General features: G+C 33.7%; 1 protein-coding gene across 1 annotated transcript in view; it reads right to left on the bottom strand.

The window, feature by feature from the left end:
- The window catches only part of LOC150103928 (tRNA wybutosine-synthesizing protein 3 homolog), a 54840-nt gene that overhangs the window by 354 nt on the left and 37256 nt on the right, over positions 1-17230 (bottom strand). Inside the window, exons 5-6 of the mRNA XM_090397013.1 lie at positions 12971-13039; positions 10673-10737 (exon numbers count right to left, since the gene is read on the bottom strand). Of these exons, the coding sequence (XP_090253139.1) occupies positions 10673-10737; positions 12971-13039 (134 nt within the window). The remainder of the gene's footprint in view (positions 1-10672; positions 10738-12970; positions 13040-17230) is intronic.

Below are 17230 nucleotides of genomic sequence, written 5' to 3'. Positions count from 1 at the left end.
ATATGTATATATATTCCTCTTCTTTTAGATTATTTACAGAGGCGTCTATTACCTATTTTTTTATTATTTTATCAGAGTAACAGGAAAACAATTAAAAAGTAGCCCAGTTTTTTTTTTTTGTTTTTTTTACAGAAACGTGAATTTACATGAAAGTAGGTATAAATAGGGCTATTTATTATGTGTAATTATTTATATTTAAATTATATAATTTTCATCCCACAAACTCAAGAAAATTGATCATAAAACCCACACTATTTCAAAAAAATACACCGTGTTAGGGACCATGAGATGGTAGCAGTTGTATGCCTCTTTTCATCGGATGCCATTTATAAATAGTGATAATATTGGACCAGCTATCTCTGATTGTCTGCCGGTGAAGATTGACCTGTTCCCTCAGTCTCAGAAAGTTATATAGGGCTAAAATGGCTTCACCTACTCTGTATAAGGGAATAAAAGGCATTAACAGATTTCTTTTGTTTTATAATAATAAAACAGTTACATTAAGCCTACTAGTCTGTTCTGGTCTCACACTATCTCTAAGAGATCTTCCTCTATTTCCTTTTTTTTTTACCTTTAGGTTTATATATTTTATTTTATTTTTTTAGTGACATTCTATTCATATGCTGAATCCATTTTGATCAGGGTCGAATGCTGGTCTTGAAATTAACGCTTGCTCTTGTTATCATTCAGGGAGTGAGAGGTGTGATTGAGTCTGATTGGCAGAATAATGAATTACTGACCATTTAAAACTATATATTTAGAAATTTATGTACTTTTTAATCATACAAATACAACATTTATTTTACAAATGATATAGAGCTACTTTGACTGTGTATGGCCTGTGTTTAAGATGACGTGAAGGGAGCAGAAATGGCTATGCATGCACATGAAATCACAGTGCTGCTGTGAGGACATGGAAGCTCCTACAACCGAGCAAGCCAAGGTAGCTTTGACTAGACGAGCAAGCATCGGCCTTCGATACACAACGCAAAGCTCAATTATTGCTCCCACAAGCTTAAGACATCTTCTGTCTAAAAAAATAAAAGCCTAAATGGAATGCTTTATAAATGCATGCATTTATTAACAAATAAATATTACTTCTTTCTCAAGTAATGAGTTTGCACAGAAAGCATGGAAAATTCGTCCCTGATTTTGATTGCTTTTATAATTATCTATCATTTGTAAAGTTGGTGCTTGTAGATCTTGTAAAATTTCTGTTTTCATCTAGGTTAGTGCAACTTACTGTTCTTAGAAATTTCATTTCTGCTGTAATTCTTTATTGGTCTATTTTTCTCACTGTCCAGAACAGATGAGCAACCCCCCCCCCTCTAAATTCATTATTCTAAATGTTTTTTTATACATTTGTTTATTTTTCTTTTCAATATTGATGTATTTATTTTGTATCCAGAATCTAATACTTATTCTTCTATCTCTGATTTATTGTCTTTTTTGAAAACAGGCAATGCAATGGATTTTTTTCATCTAGAGCTGTTTATGTTTTCAAAATTTTATTTAAGTCTCTCATGTAGTTCAACACCAGAAAATTTATATAATTCCATATTTATTCCATCATTTCATGTTTTTTTTTTTTTTTTTCATTTTCTTTAGAATTTCAGATAATTCATCTAGTGTTATGAATTCTAGTGTATTACTGTTCCTTATGGGAAGAGAATAGATTTTAAGAGTGCTAAAATTATCACTCCATAAGTTTTTATAATAATTATTCATTGCTTTTTACTTTTTAACCAGTTTTAACTTATGGATCTGAGAGCTGGGTCAGAAGTACAACACTTGACCAAAGATTAGAGACCGCAGATATGAGAGTCCTGAGAAAGATTAGAGGCGTGAACAGATGGCATCAATGGCAATATCATATTAAAAATGAGGATATTAGGAAAGAACTTGACATTGTCAGCATCCAGGAATGCGTTAGCAGAGCTAATCTCAGGTGGTATGGTCATTTAAATAGAATGGGAGAGGAAAGATTAGCAAAACAAGTGTTCTCTGCCAGGTTGGCAGGAAAACGACCCAGAGGAAGACCAAGATATAGGTGGATTGATACGGTACAAAGTGCCTTAGACGATAGAAATATAAGATCTGATAATGTTGGAGTCTTGACAAGTAACAGACTGATTTGGAGGAAAATTGTAGATAGGAAGTTAGTAATGATGTAATTTTTTCATGTAGTACTGTCATATCCTGTACACCCCTTGAGGGTACATGGCAGGAATTTGATGATGATGATGCTTTTTACTTATAGATATCTATATTATTTTGTTGTTTAATTTCTTTGTTCAAGGATACTTCAGGATTTTATATGTTGATAAGTGTTTTCTATTTAACTCTATTTCTAGTTCTTTTATAAAGTTATTCCAGTTTTCTTTAAAGGCACCAATTTCCCTTTTGTCTATGGAATTCTTTCTCTTATAATTTAGTTTATTTTCAATTGTATCAGAAGATAACCATTTCTTGCAAGCTTCATTTTTCCCTTTTATTATTTTTTTTTCTATATGTTCATTCCAGTTTCTAATGCCTCTTTTCCATTTTTTTCTAGGCTGTCACCAACTTTAAAGGGAAACTTAAAGTGAAAAATAATAATTCTGAATTCAACAAACTGCTATACCTGATATCTTCTTAAATTTATGCATTATATGCACATTGTTTAAGATGTTTTATTGTGCACTTTTCTTATGTTGTTATCACTAATATGTGATGTGATATGTCAGAGATTAATGATAGCAACCTTATGGCACATGAGTTATTTGTTGTCATACCATCAAAATGTATGAAAACCTAAATGCACTGTACAGAATATAGTTATAACAATCCCACTCACAAAATTATAACATATTATTATCATAGGTGAGCTAAAGGCTACATAATGTAGGAACTCTGCTCAGAAACCAAACCTGATATACTTTTCTAACTGCTTCAGGACCCATAAACAGGGCAGAAATCTCATAACTAGATGATCAAAATCCTCTACCAAATGAGGACGTTTGCAAAGATCTATGTGAGATTCGAACCAACCACCTGTATGTTTTGGAAGGTGGAGATTCTATCCATTCGCTAACTGAGCAAGCAACTTATTTTGAAAAAGTGGTATGTTGTACTATGTGCCTTTCCTGGTCCAAACACATCAACATCTATAGCTTCTTCAGCCTGCAAAATGCTACCCAAAATGTAGGTCAGCTGTTCAATGATCTCTTGGTCTTATGTCTTTTCAATTTATTTATTTATTTATTTTATGTACTTCAATCCACAAAGGGTAGTACACCTAGAGTATCGTAGTACTGTGGATGGGTTAAGTTTTTTTTTCCCCTAATATGTATCCATTTATTGGTCTCTCACACAAGAAATCAAGTGACATGAGCAAGCTAAGGAATTTTCAAATCAATTTTTATTATTTTATTTATTTTTAACATAGTTTGGAAATCCAACTCTAGAGACTAAACATGGAACTTTTTTAAGCTACTTCACTGGACAATGAAATTCACCTTCCACCTACAGACAATCACAAATCAATGAAATTCATCTCCCACCTATAGATATTCACATGCATCCAATACCACAGAGTAATTTTAACCACAGCCTATCAAGTTAAATTAAACTTCCCAAGAAATGAAATTCTTGTTTTATCCTTTATCCACGTATACTTATATATAGAGGCTAATGACTTGTTGAAAGTTTTTTCACTTGGTTATACTAAAAATTAAAGATGCCAAGAAATTTATTCTTGGTTTCATCCTTTATTCAAGTGTAAGTAAAACGATTGCGCATGAAGTCACTTCATGACTGGGCTACTTTGATAAATTGAATACAATGAATTTATATTCACAGAATGGGTGCTTTTTGTTGACATTTTGAAGAATGCACAAGATTTCATAGTAAACATTTATTTAAAACCATTAACTCACAATATAAAAATAACAAGAAAATAATTAATATTTATTTATTTGCTGCTGTCGTACCCAGAATCTTCAGAGCACAATAAACAGTTTGTCACAGTATGTAAACAGCAATAATTAGTTAATAGTGGGAACAGTTTAAAATTGTAACAGACAACACAAAGAAATAAAGTCCTAATTGGCAACATCTATCATTGGACACAGAAAAAGGTTAACAGGTATTACTTAGATCTTAAAATGACTGCCTCCCAGATTTTTGGTAAATTGATAGTTATATTTGTTGAGGTTTGGGTAATGTTTTAAAGCTGCTGCTGATTCCAAAAATAGTCTCTTTGACATGTATGATTTCTGTGTAGTAATTTTTTTTTACCATTTAATCGAAGGGGTGTCCCAGGCATGATCTGCTAGTCCTGACTTGCCATAATGATGATGCCAAATGTATTTTTCACATTCTCTGAGGCAGATATCAGCAGAGCTTCTAATCTGTCCATAAGCCAGGTCACAATTACAAAGCACTTCATATACTTCTGGATGTGAAAAAAGAGAGCCTGTCTTTTAGGTGAGAGGATGAGGGTTGCCAGTTTGATATGTGGTATAATGCTGGTATTTATTAAGTATTCTTGATATCTTTTCAGATGTGACTTGAATAGATGGAACAGTAACAGTTTTGTTGTGGTGTTGTGTATTAGGGAAGGGATGGAATTTGAGGTGAATATTTGGTATTTTTTCTGTTTTTACAGCCAATGGTTAAAAAGCATGGTGAAGTTAGGCGAGCTCATTTGTAAGAGTATTATGTTTGGAACAGACAGCTCAGACAATAGAAAAGGAATCTAATAACTGCCTGCCCTTCCTAGATACATTAGTCACATGCCATCCAAATAGTTCACTATTTTTTTCTATTTATAGAAACCTATATTTACTGGAAGGTATCTACATAAGCAATTGCACCATCATCCAGCTCAACAATATGGTATCCTAAAAACACTAACCCAAAGAGCCAGAGTTGCCTGTTCCAAAGATAATGCTCTTACTAATGAGCTCATCTACCATCACCACACTTTTTGCCAAATGGCTATAATCCTCAAAAAATAGAAAAAATACCAAATGCCCCCTCCCCCGAAAAAATTACTCCCTTCCCTAATACACAACAAAATTGTTAGTATTCCATCTATTCAAGTCATACCTGAAAAGATATCAAGAGTACTTAATAAATACCAGCGTCGCACCGCATATTAAACTGGCAACCCTCGTTCACTCATCTAAGGACAGCCTCTCTTCCTTTCACATCCAGGAGTATATGCAGTACCTTGCACTTGTGACCTGTTGACATAAGAAGATTTGTTGACATTCACCTCAGAGAATATAAAAAATACATTTGGCACCATCATTATGGCAATCCAGAACTAGCAGATCATGCCTGGGACACCCTTTCACACAGGATTAAATGGAAAAAACAAAATTGCTATACACAAGTCATACATGTCAAAGAGACTATTTCTGGAATCAACAGCAGCTTTAAACATTACCCAAACCACAACAAATATGACCTTTACAATTTATCAAAAATCTGGAAGACAGTCATTTAAAGATCTAATTAATACCTGTTAATCTCTCTGTAGGCAGGATTAACTGTGTTCTCCTACCAGGATCTTGGCTGACTAGCCATCAGTCATGCTTGTAGCATGTTGAGCACAGTTAAGTCTGGGATGGATTTCCTTGGTGGGCTGGCAACCTATAACATGGTCAAAAACCCTGATGGAACTGATATAGATGGCAGTGCCAATATTTCGGTGAAGTCCGGAGGGCCCCTTCTCCATGATACTAAGACTTCCATATCCAGGAAGTCTTAGTATCATGCTCCGCGTGGATCCCCTGAAAAACATGGTGTCATAATGAGCCATGGCAAAGTTGATACTAAGCAAAGAGCTGACAGAAAGCTATAAAGTGCATCTCCCAAGACGTTATGTGGCCAGCGTGGGAGATGTTAGGACTGCAATAACATCTGCTGTTTCATCATTGGTGGAAGAATTCATATATCAACGGCAATGTGAAACAACTGGTAGGCGGAAGATTCTGAATACAGATCAATGGCTGACAGAATGAGCCAAGTTAACTGGCTATTGCAGACGTGGAGGAGATCGGGCCTCACCACGTTACTATCCTCTATCCTATAGTCGACCATGGAGAAACCGAAATATTACAAGCTATGCTTTGGAAGTTGGAACCTCTGCAACGTCCCAAGCTGTAAATAGTTACAGAGAAAAAGACACTGAAACTGTGAATAAAATGAGCGCTGCAAGTGCACTCCATGATGATGTCAACTTAAATCCGAAAGGAAGGTAGGCATCTGATATTCCTCATTTGAAAACAAGAAACAGTGTTTTGAAAACTGGAACGTGAGAACATTATATAAACTAGGGAATTTTGACAACCTTACACAGTAAATAAAAAGACTTAAAAGTTGATGTGATGGGAATTAGTGAAACAAGATGGCCTAACATGGGAAAAACTAGAAGAAGATGGCTTTACATTTGTATATTCTGGTGAAGAGAAGCATGAATATGGAGTGGGTTTCATGATTAAGAAAGACATCTTTCAATGTGTAATGGGGCTGTGGCCCATAAACAAAAGAATAATACTTATAAAATTAGCCGCAAAGCCATTTAACATCATAATTATCCACGTTTATGCCCCTACGATGACTCACAATGACGAAGAAATATAAGATTTTTATAATAACTTACAAATATCTATAGAATATGTAAAATTAAATGAGATACTCATAGCGATGGGTGACTTGAATGCAAAGGTTGGAGAAGGGGAAGAAAATCCAGTTGTTGTAAAATTTGGACTAGGCGACAGAAAATTGAAAGAGGTGAGAGATTGATACAATTCTGCATTCAAAACAACTTGCACATAATGAATACTTTCTTTCAACATCCAAAGCGCAGACTATATACTTGGCCAAATCCAGATAACTCTATAAGAAACCAAATAGATTTCATAATGATAAATAATAGATACAAAAATAATATAACCAACATAAAAACATACCCAGGTGCTGATATAGTTTCAGACCATAACCCTGTTGTGTCTACTTTAAAAATTAAACTTAAAAACATTTCTAAAAACAATCATACTGAAAGACTTGACTTCACAGCCCTGAATATACCTGACAACATAATGGTGTTTAACTCAGAAATTAGGAAGAAATTAGATCATGCAGGGTATAAAACAGAAGACAGTATACTTTATAACACAGAGGAAATTGAAAACAGGTGGTCAAATTTTAGAAGTGCAATATATAAGACAGCTAACGAGGTTATTCCAAAAATTAAATACAATAAGAAAAAACTCTGGATGACCAAATCAATACTAGAACTTATGAATAAAAGATGAAAAAAAAGTACACAACAGTATAGCATACTCAGTAAAATTATAAAAAATGAATGCAGGAAGGCTAAAGACAAGTGGCTAAATGAAAAATGTAAAGAAATAGAGGAATTGGACAAGAAACACAACAGTAAAAAAATGCATAAGTCAATCCAAGCCCTGACAAATAAAAAGAAAAATTTCAACCATAATCCTTGTATAAAAGATCAAAATGGAAAAATGCTACTAGAGACACAAGATATCATAAAAAGATGGAAAGAATATGCAAAAGAACTGTTTGACTCTGATCGCACAGACGCACCAGATATACAAAATATGGATGGTGAACCAATTAATTATGAAGAAATAGAATATGCTCTAAGTCAAATGAAAACAGGTAAAACATCAGGCCCTGATCAGATCCCTATTGAATTGTTAAAGAAAGTAAATGAAAACACACTTAATGACCTAAAGGTTATTTTTAATAACATCTATGATACAGGATACATCCCTCATGATCTAAGGAAATCTATCTTTGTCACTATTCCCAAAATTCCAAGAACTTTTGAATGTTCAGAATATAGACTAATAAGTTTAACAAGCCATGTTACAAAATCACTACTGAGAATAATCCTAGAAAGAATAAAAGGCATTTTGTCACTAGAAATAGAAGACACTCAATCGGGTTTTCAAAAAGACAAAGGTACAAGAGAAGGAATCTTCAATTTGAAAACATTATGTGAAAGAAGGCTTGACAACCAGAAAAATATATCTTTGTTTTATTGATTACGCCAAAGCATTTGATTCAATAGATCACAAGAAATTAATACATATCCTACAGAATAATGGGTTAAAAGGAAAAGATCTACATATAATTACAAATATATACTGGAATCAAATGGCCTCAATAAGATATAAAAATACATATTCTGGAAATTTGAAATCAAAAAAGGAGTAAGGCAAGGATGTATCTTATCACCCTTACTGTACAATATATATAGTGAGCAAGTTTTTAAAAATATTTCAGTACTGAAGGGTGTAAAAGTCTGAGGTAGGAACTTCAACAACTTCAGGTATGCAGATGACACAGTCCTTATAGCTGAATCTGAAGATGATCTTCAAAACTTAGTCACAAAAATTTACAACAGAAGCTTAGACATGGGACTAATTATTAACCTAAAGAAAACAAAGTGCATGATTATATCAAAAGAACCAATAAATAAGAAACTAAACATAACTGTTAACAAAAAGAAAATTGAACAGGTTCAGTCTTTTATATATTTGGGACAAATGTTTACAGACAGAGGAAATTTCCTTAAAAAAATAAAAAGAATAGAGATAGCAAGAAAAGCCTTTACTGATATGAAAACTGTTCTAACATCCAGAGACATTAATATAGACACAAGAAAAAGATTAATAAAATGCTATATCTGGTCAAGCCTTCTCTACAACAGTGAAACCTGGACTCTAAATAAAGAAGCAGAGAAAAAATTAGCTTTCGAAATGTGGACCATCAGAAGAATGTTAAAAATACCATGGACAGAGAAAATGAAAAACGAAGATGTTTTAAAGAAAGCAAAAATGAAAAGAACATTCATGAAAATAATTAAAGAGTGAAAACTTAAATATTTTGGACATCTAACTAGACAAGAAGGCATTCAGAAATTAATATTAGAAGGAAAATTGGATGGACAAAGAAGGAGAGGTAGACCCAGGAGAATGTGGTTTGAAGACATTAAGGACTGGACTGGCTTGAATTATCATAAATGTTCCAGAGCAGCAAAAGAAAGAAAAAGGTTCCATGACATGGTTGCCAACCTCCTTCTAGGGGGGGGGGGGTTGACACTTGAAGAAAAATCTCTCTGTATCCAACAACAGACTATGTTAATAAGGACTATTTCTTTGTGTTGTCTGTTATAATTTTAATTGGTTGCCACTATTAACTAATTGTTGTTGTTTGCATACTATAACAAACTGTTTTTTTTTTCACTAAAGAAGCTGGTTATAACACCAGTCATTATATAAGCAAATAAAAATTAATCATTTTCTTATTATTTTTGCATTGTGAATTAAAACCATTGCATAAACAAAATAGGTACTGCCAGCACAAGCTTTTCTACCATTCTAATTTTGCATAAAGACGATAATCCTTGCATACATACAAGCTGAAAGACTAACTAATTCCTGTCAGCTACTTTGGAATAGATGAAAAACACTAAGCATGCAAGAAAGGTTACTAAGGTTTAATTAATAAAATTTACTGTACTTAGCAAGGTATAAGCTGATTAAGTAATATCAACAAAAATTCCACTAGGCAGAGTTCTAGTAATGAAATAAAAAATATTACTTTAACTAAGTAACAAGAAAATAACCTCCCCCCACAACAATATGGAGTTATTAAGACACTATTCAACAGGGCAAAACTAATCTGTTCAAATGACCAAGCCCTAACCACTGAACTAAATCACATCTTTAACACTTTCTCAGCCAATGGCTACCCCCCAAAAAAATACTAAAACCAGTTATCCACAATACCCCCCCTCACAAAAAAGATTACTCTAAATCCATCATCATTCCCTACATCTAAGGCACCTCAGAAAAAATCAACAAAATTCTAAAAAAACATGATTTGACCTCTTGTTACAGACCTTATAGAAAATTATCATCTCTTATCCGCTCCACTAAAGACCAACCACTTCCCCCAGATCTACCTGGTGTATACCAGGTCCCTTGCAGCTGTAAATTGTCCTACTTTGGCCAAACAAGCAGGACAGCAAATATCAGAATCTCAGAACACAAGAACTACATCCGATTTCACAGTACAGCCACTCTGGGCTTGCAGACCATGCTCTGGATACTCGTCACAGAATAAGGTGGAAGAAAACCACAGTAATACACTGCAGCAAGTTCAATTCAAGCAGTCTCATGCATCCAAATCAACAAATTTGGATGCATGAGACTGCTCCAAATTTGGGAAACATATATCAGAACTTCAGCCCAAAACGCCAAGAACACCTAACATAGTCCGCCAGGGAACACCATCAGGACTTTAGGAAAATGGTAGCTTCCTCGCTTCGTTTCTCATTTGCTGTTACGTAGTACTTGCGTGCACGTGTCTTTATCTTAAGTTCCCATGAAGATGGCAACGTGACGTTGCCGAAATATTGGAAAGTATATATTAAAGTTGATTTAATTTATACTTCTAGTGTATGCTGTCAATTCCTCAAGTATTTAGTTATCATGTTTAACCAGCATATAAGCCTTTCCACAAAAATTTAGTATTAGTTAAGAATTAATCTATGTTGTGCAGATTAGCTACAGACTAACCAAGTGCAAATGAATTAATATTACTGTAGTTATTAATTGTTTAGTATGATAATTATAACACTGACCTTTCTATTCTTTTTAGGTTTTCCAACATCTTTTCATTTGCTCTTTCCACAATGTACTGTATATACTAATAAGTGAAAAAAAAAAAAAAAATCATCAAGATCTAAGTTTTTATTAAATCAAAAGTTTCACAATGCAATTTCAAATTTAGAAATTTTAATAATGCCATAATAATGTACAAGCTTTTAGTATTATTTTTCATAACACAGTCCCACTTTTCCAAATAGTGCTAAATCAATCCACAATCCTCTTACTGCTTTTGAGAAGAACAGTTCACATAATGTTAAGGAAATTAACAATGTAGATCTTTCTGAGCAATAAATACAAAATGTTATATTCAGGCAATGACAGTCATGGAAAAAGAAGGAGTAGCCATAGTATTCAACACTAAATACGAGGCTAGTCTTCCTGAATGGCAGGCAGTCTCAAGTAGAATGATGTGAGCAAATATCAGGGGGAACTGGACAATGAGACTTATTTGTGCCTATAGCCCCACAAAAGGTTCTACTATGGTAGAAATAGAAGAATTTTTTTAGGCTTTAGAGAAAGCAACTGACACAATGAAAAAGGAAAAGTTGGTCCTTGTTGGGGATCTAAATAGCAGAGTAAGAAATGATTGTCAGACATACAAAAACATTTTGGAAAAATTTAGAGAAAAGAGAAAAGGATAATAATCATGGCAAATACCTGTTGGATTTCTGCTCAGGACATGGACTGGTTATTACTAACACAACGTTCCAACATAAAAATGTGCACAAATTTAGATGGAGAGAAGAGGCAAGGAATAAGAAAAGTCTCATTGACTATGTCATTGTTGATAGAAATTGGAAGTGATCACCATTTAGTCTTGAGCAGGATAAAATTGAATTTCATACTGAAAAGAATAACATGTAAGAAAGTTTTAAAGCGAATAAAAGTTGAGTGCTCTCAGATGTGAACTGAAGACTAAAATACACAAACATGATTGAAGAAAAAAATGAAAGAGTTTGAGAACAGGAACCAAATCTTGGAGATTCGGTGGCAAGCCCTGAAGAAAACACTGTATCAGCCAGAGAAGCATGTGGTGAGGTTGTCTGTAAGAATAGAAAACTCAGAACTCCATGGTGGACACAGGAAGTTAAAGAGGCAATGAAGGAAAAGAAGAAAGCATACCAAAAGTTCCTGGCAAATAAGTCAGCTTGTGATCTTAGAGAATACAGAGACAAATGTAAGAAAGCTAAGCACTGTGTAAAAGTAGCTAAACAAGTCATGGGAGGACTTTGGTAAGAACATAGAAAATAAATATCAAGAAGGTGACAAAATATTCTGGAGGTTGTTGAAGAAGTTCAGAAATGGAGGAAAGAGTGCTGTAAAAGGAATTAGAGATGATAAAGGTGACATGAAAACAGGAGAAAAAGATGTCCTTGAAGTATGGAGTAATTACTTCAAAAAATTGCTAAATGAAACAAGCAGTGATGACAGCACAGTGGTAAAAAAACTCAACAGACATGCAATCAGGAATACATATCCATCCATACTTGAAGTAAAAAAAAAAGCCATCAAAAGCCTGAAATGTGCAAAGGCAGCAGGAGTAGATGATATTCGGCCAGAAATGCTCAAGTATGGAGGTATAAAAGTCTTACAGTGGCTGCACTGCATAGTTCAGAAGGCCTGGAGACAGAGAGAGAGAGAGAGAAGACGAATTCCAGATGACTGGAGACCTCTCATAGTACCCATATATAAAAAGGGAAATAAAACTGAATGTGAGAATTACAGCGGTATTTCCCTACTGAGTGTTCCTGGCAAGATCTATGCAAGTATGCTTGAGAAACGGTTGAGAAGAATTGTGGAAGAAAAGCTTGGTGAAGAACAAGCTGGATTCAGGCCAAATAGAGGCTGTCAGGATCAGATCTTCACTTTATGACAAATAGTTGAGAAAGCATGGGAATATAACAGAGATCTGTATTTAAGTTTTGTCGATCTGGAAAAGGTATATGACAAGGTGTCAAGAGAGAAGCTATTCAATACGCTACAGTTATATGGTGTCAATGGAGAATTATATCAAGCAATACTTAGTCTTTATTTGAGTTATAAGTCAGCAGTTAGAATTGAAGGAAGTACATGAAGATGGTTTAATGTTAAATCTGGTGTCAGACAAGGATGTATGTTATCCCCTCTGTTATTCATTATCTATATGGATCACATTGTGATCCATATAGTGGTATTATATTCAAATTTATATATAAAAATATATACTCAATATTCAAAATTATATTCTAAAATAAAATATATGACAGTATAGTCAAAACTTTAGTCCTTACCTCAGATGATACAAGCAAATGTCCATGATCTGATAATGGGACTTCTAAAGAATGTGTGCTTCGAATTGCCTATTATGGAAAAGAACTGTCAATAAAATATGAATGTTGATAGCCTAACATGTTTACAACATACAGGGACACATTATCTTATTATTAATTTGCTCGTGTGGTGAGACATGAGAAATTGTCATTTTGCTTTCAATTTACATATCAGGAGGAGTACACCATGGACTGCTGTGTGTCCTTTCCACTGAACTAAAAGCTAGGTAGAGGAGGGAAAGAATTTATTGGTTTCAGGATACATATTTAACCAATAATTAAAAAAATCACTTTAACAGAATGGGCGAGGAAAGATTAGCAAAACAAGTGTTCTCTGCCAAGTTGGCAGCAAAACGACACAGAGGAAGACCAAGATATAGGTGGATTGATATGGTACAAAGTGCCTTAGACTATAGAAATATAAGATCTGATAATGTTGGAGTAACAGACAAGACTGATTTGGAGGAAAATTGTAGATAGGAAATTAATAATGATGTAATTTTTTTCATGTAGTACTATCATATCCTGTACACCCCTTAAGAGTACATGGCAGGAATTTGATGATGATGATGATGATATATTATTTTTTTTTGAAGTTTTATGAAGTACTTTATTAATAGTTTTTTTGCTATAGCCATTATTTATAAATGTATTGCTAATAATTTTTAATTCTTATTTAAGAGCTTGTTCATTAGAGCAAATTGTTATAGCTCTGTTTTTGAGGGTGTTAATGACTCCATTTTTTTTAAGGGTGGTGATATGAGTTAGCATGTATATATTGGCAGGTATATGTGTAGGCTTGCGGTAAACAGTGAAGGATAGACAGCCTGAGGGAAGACATGTGACTGGTATATACAGGAAAGGGAGCGAGTTCTTCAAAATTTCTTTGTTAAGTGAAAACAGGAGAAAATAATCTGAATTAAAAATGTAATGAAGTAATGAAGTAAGAAAACACAATGATGATTATTGTTTTTAATAATGTTTTAAATGTTTCATTGCATTTTTAATGGACATCTAAGCTGGGGGGGGGGGGGAAGAATGATAAGAACAGAACTTGTAGTCCCCAGATTAAAAGTGATATTCATTAAATTTTGCAACAATCATTATTTTAAAAAATATTGATTGTTGCAATGATTTTTTTTCCCCCTCATCTTAAAAAATCATGTTATAATTATAAATTCACAGTCTCGCATGCATACATAAATATCTTTTGGTAAGTACAAAGACTAATTGAATACATGAATTCCAATAAATTTTAAGAACTAATTAATTTAATTAATCGAATTATAATAAAGTAATATAATAATTATAATAATTAAAAAAGTAATATATTACTTTAAGAGAATTTACTATGAAAATACATTATATGAGATAATTCAAAAACACTTCTTTAATATGAAAACACTACCAAATAGCATAAGTACAACAAGCATGTGACACAGTCTGGTGTAGTTGGAAGTTTTTCCACTTGGTTATACTATAAATTAAAGATACCAAGAAATTATATACTTGGTTTAATCCGTTATCCAAGTGTAAGCAAACAAAGTCTTATGCCTGAACTATTTTCAGGAGTGGAGCAACTCATATATTGAAGTTAATGACTTCACATAACTTGCCTTAGTATCCCATAATCTGGTGTATGGGAAGGATCACTCCCCAGACCGGTTTCGACCTTTATTGAGGTCTCGTCCCATAATGTATAGCATTATACATACCCGTAAGGATATGTGCTTTGCATTATGGGATACTAAGGCAAGTGAAGTGAAGTCATTAACTTAAATATACGAGTTGCACCAGTCCTGAAAATAGTTCAGGTGCAAACTTTGTTTGCTTACACTTGGATAAAGGATTAAACCAAGTATATACTTTCTTGGTATCTTTAATTTATAGTACAACCAAGTGGAAAAACTTCCAACAACTTTCTCTAATCCAGAGTATTTTAATAATAAAGTGCGACACCTTTTGGCTACATGTATATGAAAATATGAGTTCTGCATTACTTCAACCTTAGTATCACCCCTGATAATATTATTAAAAACTTAAAGAACAAAAAAGCTGCTGGACCAGACAGCATCTCAAACAGGGTGATCAAGCTGTTGCCTCGAAAAGCTGTAGTGCACCTGATCATTATAATAAATGCAATCTTAAGATTTCACTATATTTTCCTTCCACCTGGAAACTAGCTGATGTAATCCCTATACATAAGCCAGGCAAGGACCCACACCTACCACAAAATTATTGTCCAATCAGTCTTATCTCCAACCTGGGTAAGGTTACAGAGGTCATCCTCTCACAACTCCAAACCTCAGTAAATGACCTAAACATCCTCCCTAAAGAACAGTTTGGTTTTCAGCAACATCATAGTACTACACAGCAAATCCACAGAATTATGGAATACATCACCACTAGCTATAACTGGCGCCAGTGCACAGGAGCTGTTTTCCTAGACCTATCTAAAGCATTTGACAAAATCTGGCATTTTGGACTCCTACACAAAACTTATCTCAGCTAGTATCTCTCTAAAAATGGTTCATCTAATCCATTCATATCTTCATCAGCAAAAATGATTTGATGTTCAAAAACATCGACCTATCTGATTTTAAAAAATATCAAACCACTAACTTGCACTGCAATAATGGCATCTAATCTACTGTAATGAAAACTAAGAAAAACTAAAGAAAGGAAAATATTATCTCATATTTGCAGACTGAAAAAATGTGTTTTTTCTTTTTGAATTAGTAACATCAATACTGTTGGTATGCAGCAATTCCTGATTAAACTGAGTATTTGGTGACTGTCCACTGAGCCCAGAGATTATACAAAAATAAATAAATAATAATAAATGAATGAAAAGTGAATATATGGTCTTTAACTAATGCAGTACCAAAGGCCATATATTCAACTTTCACTATAGCAAACTAGTAGGTAACAAAGGAACAGTTAGAGTGAATAGTCTTCTATAGTGAATTTCTTTTAACACAGCAGCATGCCTATGAAGATCTGCTGCTATATTTTATTAAATATTACATTTACTACTATATATTACCTTATCTCTAGTTACTCATCATACACATCTAGCCTTTCTAGGCACAAACACAAAACCTCTACAGCATCTTCAGGCTCCAAAAAATCTTGGCACCCTTTTTCATTAAAATATTATGTTATTATTTTTCACATTCCAGCTACTTACTTTTGAACAAATCTCAAATCTGCACAAACTTAAAATATTGCTATCCCATTTGAAGAGCAGTACTTTAAGTAAACTTTCTTTAGTTTTTCTCAAAGGAGGGAAGTTCAACTAACTGATGACAACTTTCTCAGAGATTCTTCACTAGCCAGTTGGTTTCTCAATTGTTGTGTACTTTCTACAGATACTTCCAGCACTCTTCAGCAGAAATAGTATCCATTATTATTCTACATTTCAGCTAAACCTATAACACAACAGCATCCAAAACAGTGATGTACAGTTTTTGTGAAATGAAAAATAGGAAAAATATGATCATGTTCCAAGGAAAGGTCTTCTTCTCTCTTCCATCATCTATGTGGATGATGATGAGGCCAAACGAACTCTTTCCACTTCTATCTGTCCCTGAAGAGTTCAAATAATTCTGTCCAGTTTGGTGTCACTTGTTGCGATTTGGTTTTCAGGTCCTCTTTTATTTTGTCTATCTAATTCTGGGCTGCCCTTTGGAACTTTTACCTTCCATCGTTGTATACAGGGCTTCAGTTGGTAATGTTTCTGTTCCCATTCTGGTCACATGGCCAAATCATTGCAATCTTCTTTCTTGGATTTCGTTAATTATTGTATTTTCTTGTTTTGGTCGTTTCCTTATGTCTTCGTTTCTTAGTCTATCCAGCAGAGATACTCCAAGTAATCTTCTTAGCTAAAGCATTTCACTAGTTAATAATTTTCTTCAGCATTCACTTCCATAGAGGAGTATTGGGAGAACCAATGTTCCATAGATTCTTACTTTTCATGATCATGCTCCAAAGAAAGGTTTTTTTCTCTTCTCTCTTCCATCATCTATGTGGATGATGATGAGGCCAAATGAACTCTTTCCACTTCTGTCTGTTCCTGGAGAGTCCAAACAATTCTGTCCAGTTTAGTGTCACTTGTTGTGATTCGGTTTTCAGATCCAATCTTTGTTCAGTAGAAATAGGAAAGGTATATCAGTATAAGTAGCTTAACACAAAGTTACTGATTAAAAAAAATGTGATGTA

Source organism: Typopeltis vanoorti, chromosome 8, assembly GCF_054136105.1.
Source record: "Typopeltis vanoorti isolate ZY-2024b chromosome 8, IOZ_Tvanoo_1.0, whole genome shotgun sequence".
Taxonomy (NCBI): Eukaryota; Metazoa; Arthropoda; class Arachnida; order Uropygi; family Thelyphonidae; genus Typopeltis; species Typopeltis vanoorti.
The sequence above is the reverse complement of the archived record's forward strand: the minus strand, read 5'-3'. Positions and strand labels throughout refer to the sequence as shown.